This window comes from Leptidea sinapis, chromosome Z (assembly GCF_905404315.1).
Source record: "Leptidea sinapis chromosome Z, ilLepSina1.1, whole genome shotgun sequence".
Lineage (NCBI taxonomy): Eukaryota > Metazoa > Arthropoda > Insecta > Lepidoptera > Pieridae > Leptidea > Leptidea sinapis.
Genome location: NC_066312.1, coordinates 2723557 through 2748548, shown reverse-complemented (window position 1 = coordinate 2748548; position 24992 = coordinate 2723557). Strand labels below are relative to the sequence as shown.

General features: G+C 33.4%; 1 protein-coding gene across 1 annotated transcript in view; it reads left to right on the top strand.

Moving 5' to 3' along the window:
• LOC126978888 (otoferlin-like) overlaps positions 1-24992 on the top strand; it is a 107401-nt gene that overhangs the window by 69743 nt on the left and 12666 nt on the right. The window contains exons 6-13 of the mRNA XM_050828003.1: positions 8376-8562; positions 9293-9355; positions 15723-15807; positions 17859-18015; positions 20134-20320; positions 20496-20682; positions 21731-21854; positions 22824-23092. Of these exons, the coding sequence (XP_050683960.1) occupies positions 8376-8562; positions 9293-9355; positions 15723-15807; positions 17859-18015; positions 20134-20320; positions 20496-20682; positions 21731-21854; positions 22824-23092 (1259 nt within the window). The remainder of the gene's footprint in view (positions 1-8375; positions 8563-9292; positions 9356-15722; positions 15808-17858; positions 18016-20133; positions 20321-20495; positions 20683-21730; positions 21855-22823; positions 23093-24992) is intronic.

Sequence of the window (24992 nt, the reverse complement as noted above, 5' to 3'; positions counted from 1 at the left end):
GCTTCCTTGTGCGGTGTTTCCACGACGATAAGACATGGGTACCTTCAAATAATGCTCGTGCACTTTTCATAAGTTCCGGCAATGCTCCTGTGATTGCTATAGTGTAGCAAGAGATGTGTGTGGCGGTGATCACTCAACGTCAGGTAACACATACGGTCGTTTGTCGTCTCTTCCGTAAAAAAAATTATAATTCATGCGTTTATTGTTAACACTTTTTTTATCAATCTCAAACCATTCAATTAAAGGCTCAATAGTCTCAATAGCCCGATGATATAAATAATATACTGAGCAACTGAGACATCTAGTCCGAAGATAGTTAACCCTAGCTATGTGCCTAGTTTTAATTGTCTGTGTAAGAAAACGCATTTATTAAAATTTGTGTTTATTCTTTCATAGAAGCATAATATAATAATGGTATTTTTATTGTTAACTCTGTCGATCAAATATGTAGTAGATAATAAGAAATATGGCTCATAAAATTGTGTGGCCATATTTTTTTGCTAACCACAGCTCCCGAAGAAACTATCATGTAATATTTGTTTGTGTTTATTTGTAATTTTCATTTCATTTCCCCTTTCATCGTGAAAATTTTGCGGAACTATTCTCGGCGTGTTCTTATTACATGTGTCAGCAACTGTAATTAATGCTTTTAATAGGTTGCTTTGTTAATTGAACCTTAAGTGTAGACAGTAAGATAAAATTTGCATGAGTAGAATTTTATTATGTTGATGTTGACACCTAGACTATGAATGGATAGGGTGGTTCCCGAGGACGGTTTTAGTATATAATTTGTTAAGTCTATGTATAAATGAGTATAATAAATTTGTTGGAGGTGACGGAAAAAATAATCCATCTGGGAGCTTTCAACAAAAACGGTGTCTAAACCCTTTGAGGCTCTATAAAAAATCAATGTCTGGCGGAATTGTGTATCTTATACTATATTCATTTTATTACTTTATAAACCTACCTGGATCTAGCCAAGGCCTTTAATACTGCTTCCCGGCCAATACTTATCAAAAAATATGAAAGGATGGAGTTAGAGGCTTTGCTGGTTGCATTTTTATCGAAGATCGATTCCATATTAATCGAAGACAAAGTATGAGTATGGGCCAACACGCTAGTTATTTCGTAAAAACCCGCCATGGGGTTCCTCAGGGAAGTGTTTTGGGACCAACGGCGATATTTTATGTAAATGTATGCTGTTAAAAATCATGGGGCGATGTAGTTTGTGTGGCTCAGGAAGGATTATCTAAGTTATCACAATGGCTTCAAAATAACCTCCTCAATATTAATATTAACAACAAAATATATAGCTTTTAATATATCCGCACGCTCTGCCCCTAAAGATCTTCTACATATTTACCTGCATGCTTGCTTAACAACATAATATGCTCAAAACAATAGAACTTGTACACCACTTGAACGAGTCTCACACATTTAATATCTAGGTGAGTTAATTGATGAGAGTTTAACTTGGTCATACTACATTGATGCACTTTGCAGAAGTTTCTCACAGCTTTACCATCTTCGAATATGGCTATAATTTCTCCTCTACATAACAAAATATACAAAACTGCAAAAAAACAATCACGTTTCTCATAAGGCGCTGCTATGGAATCACCCAAGAGTCTTTTCTATATGATATATTCTTGGTTGCCTGTACAGTAAATTTTGTAAGCAAAATAGGAGTTCTATAGATAAGACTAAACGCAGTTGTAAGAAAGTAATATTCGAATGGTTAAAATTTAAACTAATAGTTTTAAACTATAATGATACATAAAAACTTATAAATGTACGAAACTAAAAATCAATAATTTTAATAATTAAATTAATAACCAAAATAAAATGAATAACCAAAGTTATTAATTTTATTTTGTAAAATATATGGGAAGAGTCTGGACCTCACGACACAAGGGATAACGACAGCGGAATATTTGTAAAATTTAAGTTACTTACTCTGTACCATTGTATACTTTCTAACAGATATGTAACAACTATGTTATTAAGATGGCACCTAATAAAACACTACATTGTTCCCGAATACTTACATATTTATTTTCTATACGTTGGATGCAGTATTACGTATAATTACATTGTCATCCATTTTTTATTTATTGATTTAGAAATAGTTTCGGTATAAGGTATTTGTTTGTATACTTGTGCTTAACAATATTAATATGTAGAAATAATTTCTGTGATTTTATACTGATATTATAAACTGATTTAATAAATTAAATAACATGTCATTGTTCGTTTATTATACCTAACATTTCTTGTAAAGGATTTTATTATAATATAATATTATAGTAGCAGAATATGACATTAAAATTACTAACTTTAAACAAAAACATAGAGAGATTAACTCGTAGGAGGCTCCGTATTATAGAAAACCTTTTTACAAGAGCAAATTCGATTCACAATGTTTGAGGCACTTGCCCCACCTTCGGCGAGATATCTACTAACTACTACGAAAGCTATCAACTATTCCATAAATGATAAATTGATCTCTGACTGTTCACACTGTCGCGTCGGCGAGGACTCTCTCCAGTCGATTGTTGCAGCAACAAGGTATTGTAAAGATAACACTCAACAAGCAAAGATCGTTTGACGATCATTATTACTCACTGAGCGACCCCCAGCAGTCATTTTCTATTACAGTGCGAGTAATTGCCCTTCACGCTCGTACATTCGTTATAACCCAGCAATAAAGCTATTAGAACTACACTCGATTCTAGATGATCGCCAGCTTGTTTCAAGTTTCTAGCCCTACCTCTGGCCCCATCGCCATCGATGAGTATGCCCAGTGACATAAATATTGGAACTACAATCGAATCTAGCTGCTCGATAACTCATTTCTAATCCGTACATTACTACGAACAATAAACAACTAGGCTCACAATCATGCTCAAAAAATGTCTGAAGCAAAATTTCTGCCTACACGTCTATAAGCCAGACATTCCGTTCAGTTGAGTTTCAACCACACTTTGAATACAAAGCCGTGAAAAAAACGCTGTGATAGTGCTTAGAGAAAAAAAAGTCCAAATAAAAGGTTATCCCAACTTAAAAAGGGATGGACGGAGTAAGTATATCGGATAAATGCCCCATTAAATTAACAAAATTAAATGAAAGATAAAGAAAATAACTAAATTAACTTACGTTTTTAATCAATTTGATAAATAAATATACGCTACATTGCTACACAAATTAAAAATTGCCTTTTGTTCACGTTCGTCTCGCTTCTGATAAGCTAATGAGCGTATATAATAAATAAACTTTGAACATTATTGCCACGAAATAAAGGGTTAATTTGAATGAATTATTAATGTTATTTGTATAAGTCAATATATATGTATATACAATGCCACTTGGACATTTTTGACCACCTTTGTATAGGCGCTCGTTTCTAGTTTCTAGCTCTACTCACTTCTCGTTTATAGCTTTCAATGGGTATAGCCAGCGACAAAAATATCAGAACTGTAGACGGATCTAACTGATTGCTGATATATTTCTTATTTGTAGTTCTACTCAGTTCTCGTTCATAGCTGTTAATGGGTATAGCCAGAGACAAAAATATGGGAACTATAGACGGATCTAACTGATCGCTGATATATTTTTAATTTGTAGTTCTACTCAGTTCTCGTTCATAGCTGTCAATGGGTATAGCAAGCGACAAAAATATCAGAACTATAGACGGATCTAACTGATCGCTGATATATTTCTTATTTGTAGTTCTACTCACTTCTCGTTCATAGCTGTTAATGGGTATAGCCAGAGACAAAAATATGGGAACTATAGACGGATCTAACTGATCGCTGATATATTTTTAATTTGTAGTTCTACTCAGTTCTCGTTCATAGCTGTCAATGGGTATAGCAAGCGACAAAAATACCAGAACTATAGACGGATCTAACTGCTCGCTGATATATTTCTTATTTGTAGTTCTACTCACTTCTCGTTCATAGCTGTTAATGGGTATAGCCAGAGACAAAAATATGGGAACTATAGACGGATCTAACTGCTCGCTGATATATTTCTTATTTGTAGTTCTACTCAGTTCTCGTTCAAAGCTGTCAATGGGTATAGCAAGCGACAAAAATATCAGAACTATAGACGGATCTAACTGATCGCTGATATATTTCTTATTTGTAGTTCTACTCACTTCTCGTTCATAGCTGTTAATGGGTATAGCCAGAGACAAAAATATGGGAACTATAGACGGATCTAACTGATCGCTGATATATTTTTAATTTGTAGTTCTACTCAGTTCTCGTTCATAGCTGTCAATGGGTATAGCAAGCGACAAAAATACCAGAACTATAGACGGATCTAACTGCTCGCTGATATATTTCTTATTTGTAGTTCTACTCACTTCTCGTTCATAGCTGTTAATGGGTATCGCCAGAGACAAAAATATGGGAGCTATAGACGGATCTAACTGATCGCTGATATATTTCTTATTTGTAGTTCTACTCACTTCTCGTTCATAGCTGTTAATGGGTATAGCCAGAGACAAAAATATGGGAACTATAGACGGATCTAACTGATCGCTGATATATTTTTAATTTGTAGTTCTACTCAGTTCTCGTTCATAGCTGTCAATGGGTATAGCAAGCGACAAAAATACCAGAACTATAGACGGATCTTACTGATCGCTGATATATATTTCTAATTTGTAGTTCTACTCAGTTCTCGTTCATAGCCTTCAATGGGTATAACCAGCAACAAAAATATCGGAACTGTAGACGGATCTAACTGCTCGTGGATATATTTCTTTAAGGAAGTTCTACTCACTTCTCGTTCATAGCTGTTAATGGGTATCGCCAGAGACAAAAATATGGGAACTATAGACGGATCTAACTGATCGCTTAAACATTTCTAATTTGTAGTTGTCCTCACTTCTCGGTCATAGATGGTAATGTGTATTTCAATTATAGAGGCTCCTGTTTTCGCAATCAAATCCTACGATGAGGTGATTCCTTGTTTGAATGATAAATATTTGAACACAGGGAACTAAAACCAGTTATAGTTCCCGATATTTTTGTCGCTGGGTATATCGATTGACGGCGATGAACGAGAATCCTCTAGAGCTAGAAACAAGCTTTTATTTAAAATCGAGTGTAGTTCTAATAATTAGTTAGTAGATTTTCCTATTTTTTGTTTGGAGTTTCCTATGAGTTAATCTCTTAGTTTTCGTTCAACAATGTTAAATTTAGGTCAAATTCTGCTACTATAATATTATGTTATATACCTAGTCTTTCCATAAATACTGAAACAAAGAAAAAAATATATATTGCAAATAACATTTATTACTTTTACAGTGTGTTAGTTTAATGCATTAATATAAAATAATTTAAAATATAAATATCTTATTCGAAGTGGTCTCCATTGAATGGAATACAGTCCTTTAAACGTTGAGGCCAATAATCAATAGAAGCACGCACTCTTTCCGTGGGAAAATTCTTCACTGCCAATCGAACGGATTTTTTTAGGGACTCCAAATTATCATGGCGCTTAGAGCAAGCCTTACTCTCTAAAACTGACCATAAATCATAATCCAGCGGATTAAGATCGGGACTTGACGACGGCCAGTCTTCAGCTCTGATGAAGTCCGAAACGTTCGTACGATTCTATCCAAGACTGCGTAGACCGCGCTTTATGACCCGGCGCCGAGTTATGCTGGAAGGACCACTCTTCGTTATTGAACATGGTCTTGTTGAGGGGCTTCACATCCTTCTCAAGAATGGTATCTTGATACACTTGTGCCGATGTTTTGATACCTTTTTCACAAATTATCACTAAAATCGGAAAATGACTATACCGTCATTTTGTTGGTTAAAATATTAATCACTTGTAAAAAAAATTCTTAAACCAATCAAAATTTTTCTGTGACTTTCCTTTACGTACCGCTTCAGTAGTTGTTTCGATTTTACCAACCTATTCTTTTTTAAATTATCAGTTAAGAAATAACTCTTATAGGCTGCAAGTCCTTAGTCATCTTTTAAAATACGCCTTTACAAGAAATGTTTAGGTGTAATAAGAACATTGACATACTCGTATAATTTATTCAAATAAGTAAAATATTTATTATACATTTATAAAATTAGTTTATTAAAATTTTTGTTATTCTTTTTTTTTTAATTATTAATTTTAATTTAATTATTAATGAATTATATTTTTTTAATTATTTTTAGACCCAATAATCAGTTCCTTTTTCTACATATTATAAATTTTGTTAAGCATATACAAATGAATTTCTTATAATTAACATTTTTCAATACAGATTTATTATATTATATATATTAGTTATAGTTTTTTATAATATTGACACACTCTTCTTACACATATTATCTTGGCCTAAACTAGGCATAGCCTGTACTATGGGTACAAGACGACGATATATTTCATACAATATACTTACTTAAACATACATAAATACATATAAACATCTATGACTTGGAAACAAACATTCATATTCATTCACTTTTCTTTAGTTATTTTCATAGTATTATGTCCTATGGTATATTGTTATGGGGCGGTGCGGCCGATATTAATACAATCTTTGTGCTGCAGAAGAGGGCTATTCGCGCGATTTATAACCTAAGTCCTAAAGAATCATAAAGAGAAAATTTTTAAGAAATAAACATTTTGACTGTTGCTTCTCAATACATTTTTGATAATGTTCTGCATGTTCATAAGCACATTGACGAATTTTCTAGAAACTGTGACATTCATAATGTTAATACGAGGAACAAACATAAACTTGTTATGCGTACCACTCGGTTAGGTGGAGTTAGTAAGTCTTTTGTTGGGCGATGTATATGCTTCTACAATATGATCCCAGAAAATGTACAAAACAAATGTGTTACGAAATTTAAAAGAATTGTTAAAAAACGTTTGTGTGGGAAAGGTAGGATAGTATAAACGATTTTCTTCATGACACCACGGACTGGGAGTAAAGCGAACACCCTCAGGCTCTTTAATTATAACTGTTTATTGTACGATATCACATTGTAATCCATATTTTTATATTCAAAAAAGAAGCCCGCTGAGTTTCTTGCGCCAATTCTTCTCAGGTCTGAGGCAGTCTCTTTTGAATGGGTGGTAGTTTTTGATGTTCAATAAGTGATTTTGAATCCTATTTTGAATAAAAATATTTGAATTTGAAATATAAATGATGCACCTACGGCCTACCGGTATTCGAACCCGGGACCTCTAGCACAGTAGGCAAGGTCACTAACCAAAGAAATAATAGACAAATTCATCTGTGTTATATTCTGCCAAAATTATCTTTACATCAATAAAGGAATAATGGATGACAATGTAATAATAATACTACAACCAACATAAAGTTCTTTACACATGTCGAGTGATAATTAATTTTAAATCGACCAACGGATAAAGCTACCGTACGAAAATATCATAAAATATTTTGAGAACGTAGTCACAAGAACAAAGTCGTTGATGTATACAATTTTATATTGACACATCCAATGTCTACAAAACAAATAAAGAATAAAAGCTGGGAACCAAAAATTTTTAGGTGAATTTTGATTAAGTACATATGAATGTTTGAAAGTATGGATAAATTTATACTCGTTTTCGTAAGTTGACTATATTGCCTGAGTGACCGCACAAGGCAGCATTGACTCGCCTCAAACGCCGGCGGTTTATTAACTACTACAAATTGAACGGGACGATTGTTCGGATCCGAGTGGTAAGCAAGCAAACAATATTCATATATTTTTTAGCTTCACTTTTCATGGTAAGGCAAACAGAATACATTTTATTTATCTAATCCAAGCATAGTACATAAGACATTGAAAAGGACAATTTTATCATCAGACTACAGGTCAGGTTTTTAAGGAACTTTCTTCCGCGTACTATCAAGCTGTGGAATGAGCCACATTAGTAGTTTGAAATTTTTCTAGAGTTTTACAGACTTTATATTCTATAGATAAGATTAACCGCAGTTCTAAAAATGTAATAATATTCGAATGGTTTAAAGATACTTACACACGCACGCGCACATACACACACACACACACACACAAAAACACACATACATATCGACACAGGTGATCATAGTGTGAGGCACGAATACTTGTAAAATAATTAGGTATGGTTATGTTATACCAATGTATATTTTTTAACAGATATGTAACAATTATGCTACTAATATGGCTAATCCAGCTCGAAGGACCATAAAAAGGGGTGCACTTGGGGATAGATATAAATATTACTATAAAAACCAATAAATATATTATATATATATCTATCCAAAAGGGCACCCCTTTTCAGAACCCAAAAAAAAATATTATTAGTATACTATTTGTATATTGTAAAAAAATGTAATACTTTTATTTTATTTTCAACAGGCGAGCCGCAATTCAACTAGCAGGTCCGGTGGCTTTGAAATCGGCTGATTTTCAAATCTGCATCACAGTGATAGAAGCGCGTCAGCTTACTGGTCTCAACATGGACCCAGTCGTCTGCATCCAAGTTGGAGATCAGCGTAAATTCACCAGCGTTAAAGAGAGCACTAACTGCCCATATTATAATGAGGTTAGATAAACTTTTTGATTTTAATGGCAACAGAACAAGTTTGATAATCTGATGCCAAAATAATGACTGTTAACAAGGTTTTTGTTTTCAAATGTAAGTTAATAAGGAAATAAAAAACATAATGTCCCAGAAGACGCAGTCAGACCCCAACTAATTCTGTCACCGTCAATCTGGTCAAGTTCGCCGGAATAGGTTGGATGAGGGCAACGCAGGACGATCGTCGTTGAGATCTTTGGGGGACGCCTTTATCAAGCAGTGAACGTCTTCCGGCTGATGATGATGATGAAAATACAGTTGTTAGAAATAAGAAGTTTCTAACAACGACTGAATGCGTAATGTCACCACATCTCTACTTCAACACTTTACGAGATTGTGTTTGATTGACATTAACCCGCCACCACTAAACAAAAATAATTCAAAATCGTTCTAAGACATGAGCTTATATTATACCAAATGTGAGGTTTTTATGTCAAGTAAATATTGCAAAATACAGCTCTTAGTATAGCCATATGTTGTATCACATTTATATAAATACAGTTTTGACATTACGACTAAACACCATGATACACGTGCGTTTCATGGAATTTATGAATTTCATTTTTAAACAGGGTATTTGTTATATATACGCGGTACTTTCAAAAATTATCACGCAACTGTAAATTGTGATTTCTACTAACTATATCCTATATGATAATGTATAACGAAATTTACACTAACTTTATGTCCGCAGTACTTCGTCTTCGATTTCAACATGCCACCGATTATGCTCTTGGACAAGATTATTACACTTTCGGTAAGCTTTTTTCTAGCCTTCTATATTAAATAGCCAATTATCATAGAATTTAAGAAATTTTACCTATCTATATATAAAGTTGTCGTATCACAGTGATTGTTGCCATACTCCTCCGACACGGCGAGAGTCTCTCAGACCCTCGGTTGTAATCTATTTTTTTTTTTCATAAAATAAAAAATTCAGGGTGGACAAGTGGGAAAACTTACGATATTAATGTCATGAATTCAAAACAGTTTGTCATTTTCATGTGTAAAAATATAATAGCGAACCTTAAATTCTACCACTCCATAAAAAATATATAATTCTTGTTTTTCTAATATTAGGAACCATGTCTGGAAGTTACAGTATTTACTTTGTTAAACTGTTTCTTATTGACAAATTTAATCATACCATAATAAATGTTTCCCATAAGTTTCGACCAGTTTTCAAAACTCATAAAATATCATGGAGTGAATTGCTGTATGTATCGGAATGCATGAAATCGACCTAGTTGCAAATTATATAGTAAAAAAATACGTATAGCTAGTCCACAATTTGAATGCAGTAGGGGACTGAGGAAAACAGCGGAGGCATCTCCCCCCGGTGACCGCACGCCTCGCTACACGCGTCTACAGTGTAGTGCTGTAACGTAGTCGTCGCTTACCGTCATTTCACGTTAATACTAAAGTTGCGAACCCGTGTTATTTTTTTGATTTTAACAATGACTGAGAATAACTGCCAAGCACGAAATATGGCGAAAGATTTTTAAGACATGTGTTTTGAAGAAAGGCAGACCAAAAAGTTGAGATTTAATAATTAAGTTAAAATGGTAAACTTAAAGCATTGTATAAATTTATCGACACACTCATAATTATGGTAATCAATTATTAAGTCACAGCAATATCGCATTCCTGAACCCTGAATTCAACTCGTGCGTTTTCTGTACTTGGCTATATTGATAAATATCTGATACCCTTGTTATTTCTTAGATAAAAAGGCTCTTTTCAGTTACCTGATGCTAAGTATCATCGTCGACTAAAATCTATAACAGAGAAATCATAAAATCGGAGCTTGCTTTGAAGGAGCTTTGGTGTACGCGATTAGATTTTCTAGGTCATTTAAAAGTTTTAAATGTAAATTAATATCTACTAGTATAACTTGTAATAGCTTGTAACGACAAAAAGGGCCTTAAAGGGGTTTCAGGCTGTAATATATTTAGTTACCTACTCTTTACAATATATTGAGTATTAAAACCGTACCCGCCGTTTGTCATTTACAGTCGGCTTAAAGCTCCATCAAGTTATTATAACTTTTAGTAGAGCCATAATGGACTGAAAAATTATTTCAAATCGATGTTAAATAAGCCAGGACAGAGGAGGTACGAGTATGATACACGTTTTGACATGCACAGTGGGCTTAAAGATCTGTTAAGTACATATGAAACCCTTTAGTAAAACAAAGGGTGAAAAAATATTATTCACTAGATTTGGGTGTTGTGGATGTGAATATCGATGTAGATGTTGTGGTGAATGTAGATTCGGGTGTGAATATGGATGAAACTAACAAAGGTGCTTCTCTGTACACGATATTCGATGTAATGTCGTCGGAGATCAAAGCATATAAGTTTCTACGATTGCTCACCCGGGACAAAGCCACAGAAAGCTGCCCGTGTGAAAAACAGCTAACAGTTAAATCCACAAGCACAATTTTCAGCGTTTATCCATGGGCGTTGTTAATAGTAGTAATAGTATAGGATTGGACCCGTTTGAAAGTAAATGGGAAATTATTGGAAATCTAAGGAGCTCGAGGTATAAAAACACTCTGCCTGCCACCTGCTTCACAGCCCATTAAAACCTCTGCCTCTATAACATTACTATTAACCTGGTGACATTGCAAAGTTTTGAGTGACAGATTTCTAAATAGCATTATAGGTACCCGACATTAAAATTTATCTTGTGAGCGGGCATTCCAGGGGTATTAAGAGAATCTAAAAATTCTGCGTCTTCCACAACCCTGTTAATGAAGACATACACTTTTTCAAAGTGTGATTCTTCTGGCATTGTCAGAGAATGTGGGCGACGGTGATCACTTAACATCAGGGTTTGTCCTCTTTTCCATAAAAAAAATCAATCCCCCGAAACATGACTCAAAATTTTAGCGTTTATTGCTTCCACTAACGTTACGACTAATGTGGAGTTAAATTTTGCATAACTAGGAAGTTTCGTTACTGGCTATTTTTTGCCTTGCATTTGCATATACTGATGATATTATGAGGTCTCGCGTAGAGTTAACTGTGCATCATAAGTTTTCTTGCAGAATAACTTTTCTTTGTTCCTGCGGATACAAACCGTTACCAATCTGAAGTAGCACATCCGAAAACTCCTGTGCATTTTCGTTGTCTCCAATTCGTGCTCGCATTTATGTCATATTTACACAAGCACTTACTTCATCTGCCCTTTTTCCACGTCACAGGTAGAATCTGACAGTAACACCACCCATATGTTGGTCATTTGCTTAATATCATGTAATGTTCTGACTTCTGCTTCTACCGCTTTACATCAAAAAGAACTCTAAAGGAATCTATCCTATTCAAACTCTAAGGAATCCCATATAAATAAGGCAGCAATCACGCAAAACCTTATCTTAATTACTGTTACTAGAAATATTACAATCAAGGCTCTCCGTACTGTTTAAGTCGATCTGAATAGCAACAAAGTGGCTTTTATTCTCTTTGAATCGATAGCAAGTGCACTTTACTTTGGCTTCGTATCTTTGCTAAAATCACGTTGGCAAGAAAAGTCTTTCCCTTTCCACCAGGAGCATCTACATACAGCATTTCTCCTAAATCATCGTCTATGCTGCGACACACACGAACGAATATTGAATGCTGATTTAAGATGCCCCTGGTGGTTTTAGAAACCAATATGCTTTGATTACTACAACCACAACTACATCGTCACGTCCAGAAGCAAGCGGGCGAAGGCGCGGGCATCGCTAGTTGTTAAATAAAAGTGCTTACAATTCTCAGGAACGAGAAATAGTTCGGATTAAAACCACTCTCGCCAATGTCTTCCCATTCCTATTTCAACACATCATTGGATTCAAATGAGCGCTGTCATTTATTCCGCAACACTTCTTTCCACCATTTGATTTCTTCGCCAATTGATTTAATGACATAATGATATGGCCTGTAACAGACAATTTACTTCATGCGATTGAAGTTTTTGATGCGAGGTAATACAGCCAACTAACTTTGATTTTAGTTACATTGGTAGATGTAGATGTTTTCGAGTATATGAATATTTGAGTAAGTAAAAGTCCTACATTTTAGCGTATATGTGATTTATATAGCGCTTCCATAAGATTTTAGCATTTCTATACAAAAGTAATGCTTATAAAGAAGGACTAGAATAAATCGAAAAAGTGTAACAATTGGTTAAATATCATTGAACACTTGTCTTGACTATAAATAACCAAATTTAAAGATTTCAAAAACTCAAAGGAAATATTTAGTTTTTTCGTTATTAAATTAACAATAAATCTTAATCTTCCAAAGCGTTAAGGTGTTACAAAATTTGCTTCTATTTTATATTAAAATATAAGATAGATTCAGTTTTCTTCATAATAAATAATCGCTATCCACTATCTTAACGATAGCATGAACGTGCTAAGATTTTAAACTCTCTAGAAATGTAGAAATGAGTTCTCCGTAACCACCGAAAGATGTGTAAAGTAAAACTGGCCTCAACACATAAGTGTCTGCTGGTGTCAACATGGTTGAGTTGAAAGATTGTAAAAAGATAGTAAAAAATTGGCTATTAACTAAAAATCGCAGAGTTTGGGTAAACTTTTCTCATTTTATTAGATACGTTTTTTTAATTCACATCATTATTCAAATAAAAATTAGTTACAACAAAAATTAATTACGATTAATTGAAATATAAACTATTCTATCTCACAAGTTCCACCAAACTCCTCAGTGTCGAAAATTTTATTTAAAGTGGTTCAGTAATACAGGAGTTTATAAAATAAATCTCGTTTCTAAGTGGATGTAGTACTCGTTTCTCTTGTTTATGACTAGATAATCTTACCGATTTTATATGGGTATTGCTTGTACTAGGTATACCTTTCTGCCTGCAACTTGGATTGAATTGTACAACTGGGTATAAAAAAGTTCAAAGAAATAAATGAAATTATATTTATAATTTACTATGGCTTCACTGTCGCGACTGAGCTGAGAAGAAGCCACAAGAAACTCAGTGATCAAAAATGTTTTTGTGATTACATATAAAAACAGACTAATATAATTGATATAGAGCAATCTATTTCACTGCCAAGCAGCCTTATCATTACTGAACTCTTTCAAAGCGTATGTACCTCTGTACTCAATCTAGACTAATTTTGTTAATTGATTGATAGTCTACTTCAATTACTGGTAGTGGAACAAACAAAGGCGCTGAGAATTAATATGTCCCAAGTTTGGGTACGTTTTCGAAGTTATAATGAGTTATTACCACCGAACTTTGTGAGGAGACCTGAAAGTCTACTTCAAGAACCGGTAGTGGAACATATAAGCGAGTTCAGATAAATCTATCAAGCTTGGACTTGTTTTAATAGTTATGATGAGATATTACCTCTCAACTTTGTGAGGTGACCTGAAAGTCTACTTCAAGAACCGAGACGTCTACCCAAGAGAAAGAGAGCGCCGCTTCTTCTCTCTCAGAGAAAAAAACAGAGAAAACTCTCCCAGCATTCTTTTTTTGCGCTCTTTTTAATAAAAAATGACAATATTATACTTTCATTGCTATTGCTATAAAATAATCACAATCTAGTCCCAGGGTGTCCGATCACTTAGATATTCATCTGTGGAGTAATAGGATATACGACAGAGCCATTTTTTTATAAAATATTTACCACTGACCTATGTGAGGTGACCTTAAAGTTTACTTCAAAGACCGGTATTGGAACATATAAGCGAGTTCAGATAAATCTATCAAGCTTGGACTTATTTTAATATTTATGATGAGATATTACCTCTCAACTTTGTGAGGTGACCTGAAAATCTACTTCAAGAACCGGTAGTGGAACATATAAGCAAGTTGAGAGCGTCATCAAACGTCATTTTGTCAGTAGGGTTCACTTGACCGCTTAGCGATATGACTGGTAGGTCTACTACAGGCAACCTTAACGATATAACAGTTAGGAACTATTGAAATCCGTAGCAATTACTATAGGTACATAATATTAATGGTATTACTGTAAAAAGGGTTCAAAAGATACTGACAAAGCTATACTTATTTTCTTTCGGAGCGACATTTGTTTCTAAAGTGATGGTAGTTTGATTGAAACCGACAGGTATTCTCAACAATTAATTTTTAAAACAAAAATGGGAATATAGTTTTGAATGACTATTCACTTAAACATGTTCATATGATAGTTTTAATCTTTAAGATGTAGTCACTCAGTCAGCTAACATAAACACACATATAAAAAGATTTAAGTGTGCGTGTGTGTGTGTATGTATACAAATAAATAATCAATATACATATCTTTAAGACTTTATATTCAATTTGTGCGAAATACATTTTTGTTTTTATTACATTACTAATCTGTATTTGAAAATCCTTACAATTGAATTTGAAAGTCACAGAGATGTAACCTCCGATTCGGGGAAACATTGTCGAGATACACTAGGCTCTGGCTTATTTCAGTATGAGTGATTCTTGCATTTTAATGTACCATTGTGTAGAGAAAATAAAGTCGTATTATTATTATTTAACTAGCTGATACCTGCAACTTCGTCCGCGAACACACATGACTGAGCACGAAGTGCTTATAAAAATAGTTGTTTCTTAAAACTTGAATAAATTAACTTTATATTAAATGAAGATAATATGGCGATATTTTTTTAATATGGGTTCGCCCTTATCTAGTCAATCTAGTCAAAGAAATTAAACATAGAAGTGTTATGTTTATTAAGACTTGAAATCGTTATCCAGTAGTTTTACCGTGATGCACAAATGATTAAATATATAGTGTAGATATTTAACGACAATTAATTTTACAAAAATAATATCATATTCATTTATCAATGACACATACCACACACACGCACACATGCTCATACACACACACACACACACACACACTCAGACATCCTGTTTGTATAATATTTTTCTTTTGTTAAATTATATTTTTAGACTTAATTTGTGATCTATAGTTTTTGGTACTGTTAATTTTAATTGATATGGAAGAGCGTGGCCTTCTGGCACAGGTGTTTCTCACTTAATAGAAGGTCACATCCACTATAATAGTGTTTGTACCATTTTTGTTACAGAAATATATATTTTTCATTTTCATTTTTCAATTCAATTTTATCTTATTGTAGGTGTTTCATGCTCGGCATTTCTTGCGAGCCAACAAACTTTTGGGAAATTTTAAGCTGGACGTCGCAACAGTATGGAATCAAACAGGTTTGTTATGGCTTCGACCCACCTTTTAAATAACAAATCAAAATTAGAATTAAATTTAGTTTTCATTTTTTATGAAAGTAAGGGACAAGACGAGCTGGACGTTCAGCTGATGGTAGTTCATACGCCCTGCTCATTACAATGCAGTGCCGCTCAGTATACTTAAAAAGCCCAAACATTCTGAGCGGCACTACAATTGCGCTCGTCGCCTTGAGACATGAGATGTTAAGTCTCATTTGCCCAGTAATTTCACTAGCTACGGCGCCCTTCAGACCGAAACACGATAATGTTTACACATTACTGCTTCACGGTAGGAATAGGCGCCGTTGTGGTACACATAATCTAGCCGGCATCCTGTGCAAAGGAGCCTCCCACTGGTAAATACTTAATTGTTGAAATCACCCATAATATACGATGATACACGAGAATGTAATAAATTAAACTTGTTACAAAGTTGCAGTACAAAACAATCATTCTATAAACCGACTTCAAATTTAACGTGACCATTTGTTTGATGTTTGTTTCCGAGTCATGGATGTTTAAATGTATTTATGTATGTTTATATATATGTTTATATGTATTTATGTATGTTTAAGTAAGTATATTGTATTAAATACATCATTGTCTTGTAACCCATAACACAGGCTATAATGCTTAACTTGGGGCAAGATAATATGTGTGAAAAGTGTGTCAATATTATTATTATTATTTGTATTATAATTATTGAAAGTGCGTCTTCAAAAATTTTCATCTAAATTCCGGATAACAAGATAAGAAGTAACCTTCACCATCATATATTGTTAATTTGTTCAGTTCACTTAATAGACGCGAATGAAAAGCATTCAAACAAGTAATAATTTGAAACTCTTTCTGACCAAATAACATTCAGTATAGGCAATAATTATGAATAGTTTTTCATAAATAAAGATGAAAGCACACTTCTGTATAAAATTTAAATCTCTAACAAGAAGTGATTCAGAAAATGTAAATAGATAACGAGCCAGCCCTTTTGTAAACAAAGGAATTGTGTATCTTTCAAATGCAGAGATTGCTGCAAAGGGAATCATAAAATAACTCAAAACATGCCTCAAGCGCACCAGAGTTAGTGAGCTTTGCATAAAACTTGGATAATAATAAATAATCCAGTGGTCAGAATATTCATTTTAGAAAGAAAAAAGAAGAACATTTCATGCAAACAATATTATGAAAATAAATTCAAAAAATTTTTTTAAGACACATATTATTCTTATTGTACTTGCTTGTGCGGTGTTTTAAATATCACATGGGCACTCTAAAAGATCATATCCCGAATAAATACCTCTAGTACCTCTGACATTACAATGTAGATATCTGCTTCGAACTTAGACTTACTAGACGACCCAGACACTTCGCGAACGCGGCACCAACACAAATACAAACACGCTACACAACCTAACTGGGTTGTACTAAGAATAGGATACCAGCATACCTTCGTCAGTGAAGGTGAGGTCCCTCGTTACATACCACTGGACTTCGTCATCTAAACTTGGGTCACTGCTTCGTCAATAACATTTTATTATATGTTTTTCTCTACCGGAGCTAGGCCGAGGCCGTTCTCGCAGGAGATACCTGATCTTTTGCACCCGATTACGTAAAATAAAACTATTTTTATGAACCAGCCAAGATAAACATGAAAAAAAAATTATAAAACACATCTTACCACAATCATTATTTGTTCTTCTGTTCAATAAAAACTATAATTATGCACTCCACTTATTTAGTAAGTCCTCACACTTTACCTTATTTCTTAATTGAATTTGATTTGATTTAAATCACAGCCCAAAATTTGCATACAGCATTTTACGTCCTTTATACTATTTGTATTTTGCGGTAGTTCTTTGGCAGAATGTATATTAAATATTCATACCACCAATAAAAGCTACATTAATGCTTTATCCGTACATTTTTATTTACTTGTATTTTCTTTGGTTAATGTTTAAAAATTAATTGATTGGATTATTTAAATTTATATAATAATTTATTATTGTACAATAATATTAACTGTTTGTTCCCAGACCGACAGTTCTATCACAAGTGGGCTCTCCTCACGGATCCTGAGGATATGACAGCTGGTCCTAAGGGTTACCTAAAATGTGACATTAGTGTCATTAGTAAGGGCGATCAACTGAAAATCCCACCGAAAAGCGAAAGAGATGAAGACGATATTGAAGCGTCAGTACAAATTTATTATATTATACATTATTTAAATAAATTTTAAGTCTTAAGTATTCTCTTCAGTATAAGTATTCATGATGCAAAATGAATGGCACAGTGAAGTAATAAGAGCTTTGGGCTTAACTAAAAGATAAACTAAAGTGGCGGATTGAACTTTCAATTACAGAAGTACAGTTAACAAAAAAAAGAATGCAAACTATAGCTTAGAATTCCGCTCGTGGATGGACCTTAAACTTTGTGTCATTATTTTTGTACTGATATTTTACATTTACAGAAAGTATTGCCACATTTGTAAATGTAGATGGGAATGGAATAAGGTGTAAGTGAGAAATGATGAAGTAGAAGAGAATTTTCTCTGGGGTTATATATTTCGTTTTATTCATATGATGCAAATTCCCTGTAATATGCGATTTATTAAGTAAGTAACTAAGCTTAGGACAATGGGCGTAGCGATCTTATCGGAATGATATCGTGTGGAGCCAAAACCTAAGAGTTGAACAGACATACCAAGATTTACGATAGATGCGTCACTTGAACGGTTGGTTTAGTTCAAGAGCACTTGGACGAAACTCAAGAGTTCAAGTCCCTCATCGTTCATATATTTTGATATAAGTTAAATTTGTATATTTAATCCCAGAAGTGCGGATTATCACTTAAAAATAACAAACTTTTCAAATGATAATAGTAATTTCATTTTAAATTTGAATAGTCGCCATGATTATCTTTTATCCTTATTTTTGATAAAGACACTGTTGCCAATAAGCCTGATTAGGACATGATACATCGGTTGAAGCTACAGAAATTTGTCGCTGATGTCATCGGCCCGAGTGATGATAACCTCGAGAAAGCTGAAAGATATAAATTGTCAAAGTACACACGAGTTGACTGACACGTGGGATGTTGATTCAATAAAATTTAAACTTAAACGGGCTTAAAGCAAAGAATCTCGACCAACATCTGAAAAGGCTCTCGCTAATAGCGGAGTTAAGGATCAGGTGCAGAAGGTAGCTATTTTGTGACCAGCACGTATTGTGGGTAGGTTCCTCAAACAGTCACTGTAACCACCAGCGGAATTGGCTTGGACCTACGCTACGGACATCTCATTTTATATTAATTATATGCATATATATTATAATTTTAAATTTTTACATCATTAAATTTAAAAGAAAAGATTTATATATATATAAAGAGACTAGCTGATACCCAGCTAGTTCGTCCGCGTATATACAGGACTGAGCACGTAGTAGTAATATTTCAATTAAATTTTTAAAATAAAAGCAGTCTTAAAATTTTAAAATATGCTGTCGCGAAACCTTTTTGGAAATAATTATGTGATCTACAAAGTCGTAGTACATTATTTTATTCTAATTTCTCTTTTTTAGGTAATTTTTTCCAGCTTGAGTTACATTATTTGAGTTTTAATAAGGATCCCTAACTTTTTTGAATATATAATAAGTCACCCGGAGATAGTGTAGCTTCCCAACAGGGATAGAATTTTTCAAATCGGTTCAGTAGTTTCGGAGCCTATTCAATGTAAAACAACAATCAAATTGTTCCTCTTTATAATATTAGTATAAGTGATAATAAATACAATAATAGTGGTCACCTACTGTTAGTCCATATTATCATCTGGACCTAGCTACATTGTTCATTTACGGCCGTTTTCAATAACGTGTCTCTAGTTACGGATACATTGCTATCACCGTTTAATGACAAGATCTTATCTATTCATAGTTATGTCCAATATAGTTATAGTCTAATGCTCTATGTAGATAGGTTATTGTGTTGTAAGTAAGCGTAAAAGGATAGATCTCTGTACCTCTAGTAAGTTAAATTAAGGATAGATAGGTTATTGAAAACGGCCCGTTAGACAGGCACGATATCTGTCATTCACCTAAGAATTTCTTTGTCAGTTTTCACGGCGGTAGATTGCAACATTTTGCAAAGGTAGTGTTTTAATTGCTTCTTAATATTGTATTTAGAATAAATATTACTATATTTATAACTAGCGTGAGCCTATTCTATGTTTAAGTTCATGTTTTTTTCAATTAAAATAGCTATCAATCGTCTTTCAAAACGCTAAAGAGATGTTGAGGCAATTTTATTTTTCAACAGAAATATACTGCTTCCGGATGGTGTACCAATAGATCGACAACGTGCCAGATTCATTGTGACAATACATAAAGCGGATGGTCTTCCAAAAATGGACACTTCAATTTTGGCTAACATAAAAAGTGCAATAACTGGTGAAAGTAATGACATTATAGATCCTTATGTGCAAGTATGCTTCGCTGGGATGACGGTGAGTTATAGTTACCTTCATTAAAAATCGTAAAACTCACATTACGTATACCTTTTGACTTCAAGGGCATAAACTTTATAATTTAAAACACTCTGCTCCATACATTATTTTGATACAATAATTCATTAGTGAAGAAGGGACTATTAATCAAATTATCGTAATATTTCGCTTTTAGGGAAGGACGTCAGTGCAAAAGAATTGCTGCAGCCCTGCGTGGAATGAGGAAATCATATTTACCGAAATGTTTCCGCCCCTTTGTCAGCGGATCATGATTCAGTTGAGAGACAACGCACCACTACACCCGAGCGTTATTGCTACACACTTTATTGACCTAACAAATATATCTAACGATGGCGAGAAAGGTATGAATTTAGTATACTAAGTTTAGACTGGAAGGAACATAAACACATGAGTTACGTACAGAGCGTACGTATTATTTTTATTAGTATTAACAAATTGTTATGTTTTTAAAGTATTAACCCAATTTCTAATATGCAAATATTGGGGTTGAGCAGGTTATCAACTGTAAAGTAGATCGTAGTAAAGAGAACTGAGAGTTGAACAAAGCATACAAGATTTTATTACGATACGTCACTCCAACGGTTAGCTCAGTTGGGAGTGCACTCGCGCGGAACGCGAGAGGTCGTGGGTTCGAGTCCCGCATCGTTCATAAAATTTTGTTTACAAACGATCTCTTAATACACGACTCGCTCTAGATTTGACCTTGTAATTCACACAGAATAAGTTAACCAATTGAAAAAGCAGATATTATCAGCTACTTGGTCACTATTGATTGCGACCAAGACTCTGTCTATAGTTCATAGGTAGATAATTGGATGTAAGGTTATCAATTTTTAATTTTCTGCCTTTGTGATATTAGTGTTAGTTAACCCTGTTTTTATTTATTTATCAAGTTGAAAATTTAATTCTTTAAAATATTTTGAACATAGAAGTCCTCAATGTGGAATCTTCTCGCACCACGTTATATATTACATTGCCCGACAAGGCACTATTGAGAGGGCCGTTAAAAGTTGTTTTGAAATGTTACATTAAATCGATCTATTTATATATCTGTATATAAAAATGAGAATTTATTTATTATGACGCATATAGCCCAGTGACCCTGCCTAATGAGCTAGACATCCCGGGTTCGTATCCTGGTAGTTGCAAATATTTATATGATGAATATGGATGTTTGTTTCCGGGTCATGGATGTTTATATGTATTTATGCATGTTTAAGTATGTATATCGTACTAAATATATCGTTGTCTTGTTCCCATAGTACAGGCTGTGCATAGTTTGGGGCAAGATAATTTGGGAAAAAGTGTGTCAATTTAATTAATAATTTTATTATTATTATTATTATTGTATAACATTAATAATCCAGTAGTAAATTATACACGTAACAGGTTTTTTACCAACATTCGGCCCTGCATACATCTATATGTATGGTTCTACCCGAAATTGTGCTTTACTGGACCAATCTGCCAACCTCAACAAAGGAATGGGGGAAGGAGTTTCATATCGAGCAAGGTAATTGATTAAAAAAAGCATTGTCAAAAATACTTCGTTATTATTGCATCGAAGAGCTAAAACTTAAAAAAGTTGTTTTACAAATACTGTTATTATACTTACCTACTTTTATACAATAGTATCAATTATTGTAGTATGTCTCAAATTCTATAAAAAAATATTTATTTAAATTTTTGGAGTATGTCTAAAATTAAAATAAAAAAAGCTCAATTAAAACTGTGTCACACCTCAATAGGACAGAAAATTGTTCATCCTATTTCTTTTTCCTAGGACTTAAATAAGCCGAGTAAGTCAGGTCGTACTTTTGCCACCGCACATAACAATCATATGAATAAAACACGTCAGGGGAAATAATATGTTAATTAGCTTTGTTCTTTACGGAAAGTGACTTCATAATGCACATTATGTTTTGAGAAACAATAAAATGTTTTGCAATTATAAAATTAGGTGAGCCACAAAAAAACAGCATTGAAATAATTTGGTCAGCATATAAAGATATAAAGATTAAGCAATCCATGTTCCGCAAATATTTTTGATAGTGGTCAAAAATTAAATCATAAATAGACAATAACATGAGTTTGCATAATAAACATTCAGTCCGCAAAATAACAACTTGATCAGCAAGATTTCAATTTTTTTTTATAAAAATTGGTTAGGTTAGGTTATGTTAGAAAAGTCAAAACAACGCTCGAGCCGAGCGTAGCGGGCCGCGGCAGCGTTAACTTACCTGCTTAACCTCTGAGAGCTTACCAAAATTTTATTAAACAGTAGCAGCTCACTGCAACTAATGTAATTAATATGCTGTACAAAAATAATTACAGACATCCTGAATGACATAAATTTCTGATTGATTTTGAAATGTTTGCTGGCTATGAGTTGCTGAGCTATTTCTGCTTACAGATTATATTTTTCTACTAACAAAAATACCAATATTTATAATACCATTAAAATAACACCCTTATGTTCTAGGATGTTGATCTCGATACGCACAGAAATAATTGATAGTTTTGACATGCCTTTATCGGTAGTTGAAGTTGAACAAGTGCAACCCATCAACGAGCTCTCATTCGAGAAGCATGAGGAGTTTTTCTTGTTTGCGAGTATATTTGACGTCAACATGATTGATAAAAGCTTCTCTGATAAGTCCATAAGTTTTGAGCTGAGTATTGGCAACGCTGGCAACTCTTTAGATGGACCTTACACGTCGATGAGGTGTCCTCAAGACTTGGAGTGCTTGGGTAAGAATGTTTTTTGAATAAAATCAACACAAGGCTACATATTCTATTACTCATGTACATATTTGAAGTTTTTAGCATTAGATATACATATAATTGTTTATATGTAACTATTATAATAATTTTCACCTTTACAAAAAACTAAATTTGAACGTAAATTGATCTTATCGCAATCTTGAACAAAAAAAATACTAATAGGACATTTGGATTCGATGGCTTTTGCTTTCCGGATCACTCAGTGTCTATAAATTAATTATTATTATTTAATCTGAGCTATTACAGTCTTGTATATAGTGGTGAAATTTACCTTTGTATTCCTTACCTATGTAATGTTATTGTAGCTGTTTCTGTTGTGTAAACTAAATTTTTTTTAAATTGAAACCTAGTTAGATCGATTTTTCGCCTCCAAAATCCCCTATATACTAAATATATACAAGAATTGCTCGTTTAAAGATATGCACACATAAATATGAATGAACATAAGTAACTAACCAATCCAATCCGTAGAAGTCGCCTCCTTGAACTTACTTCTTCCGATATTGAATTTGTCTGACCATCTTTTCCTCTGGCGTAAATGTTCCGAATTCGAAATACATGACCCTACGACGTTTTGTTTATTCACTCGTACTACTAGTAAGTTTTTTTTAGATTGGTTTCTTCTCATTTTTCTTCGCATAGTTAAATGCGAAAATCCTTTCTGTTTTATTTAAACTTATAGCTAGCTATTTTTTTTACATTTCCTAAGTGTTCAATTGTAACAACGAAATCCAACCGCCAAACATAGTTTGCTATTTCGAAGAGCTTTTTGTTTATACCAGGTAATATTCATTTATTTGTTATTCATTATTTCTCGTAAACTCCAACATTCATCATTTGGCGATACGTCTGTGTATTTATTTTACAGTATGGCTATTAATTGAAATAAAACCGATTGACTCGAATAAACACTGTTGATCATCAATTGTGATAGAATCGCTTCCATCAAAGTTTGTGATTAGTCTGATTTTGTTGATGTTAATTTATAGAACAACATTAATCCTTGATCTCTTTCGTTAATTCATTCAAAATGGTTATTGTGTGTCGTATTTTCGGTAACAATTACTAAATCATCTGCAAAACGGCGATGATTTAGAAAATTCTGAAAAATTTAAGAAGCTTCGTTCAATATTGTTAGCGTTTTTATTATTTGTATATACTATTCAATCTGTTTTTTTATTTATTATTGTCTACAAAAGTATATGTGAACTACAAATACGTTTTGGCTTACGCATCATTAATATAAAGTACTTGAAGTTAGAAAAGTGAAGAGAACAGATTCTGTCAGCGTCAGCCTAATCTTTGGTGGAAGATGTGAGCCCATACGGTTAAAGCAGGCTTACGGGTCTACGCTTGTACCATACGTCGCCCGTCTTCCTACTTTAGCCGTATTACGCTTATGCTATCCGACGAGGCAAGACGGTATGAAGAGTTGACCATCTTAATTTTATATCATTTGTGGTAAGTAATCCAATAATACAATAGGGTATTCCTCTACTAGTGTAAATACATATTGTACTACTACAAGTTCTAGTGAAAACAATAATTGTCAAATTGCAAACCTTATGCTATCATTACTTATTACTTTTACAACTACAAGTTCTAGTGAAAACAATAATTGTAAAATTGCAAACCTGATGTTATCATTACTTATTACTTTTACAACTACAAGTGCTAGTGAAAACAATAATTGTGAAATTGCAAACCTGATGTTATCATTACTTATTACTTTTACAACTACAAGTTCTAGTGAAAACAATAATTGTAAAATTGCAAACCTGATGTTATCATTACTTATTACTTTTACAACTACAATTTCTAGTGAAAACAATAATTGTAAAATTGCAAACCTGATGTTATCATTACT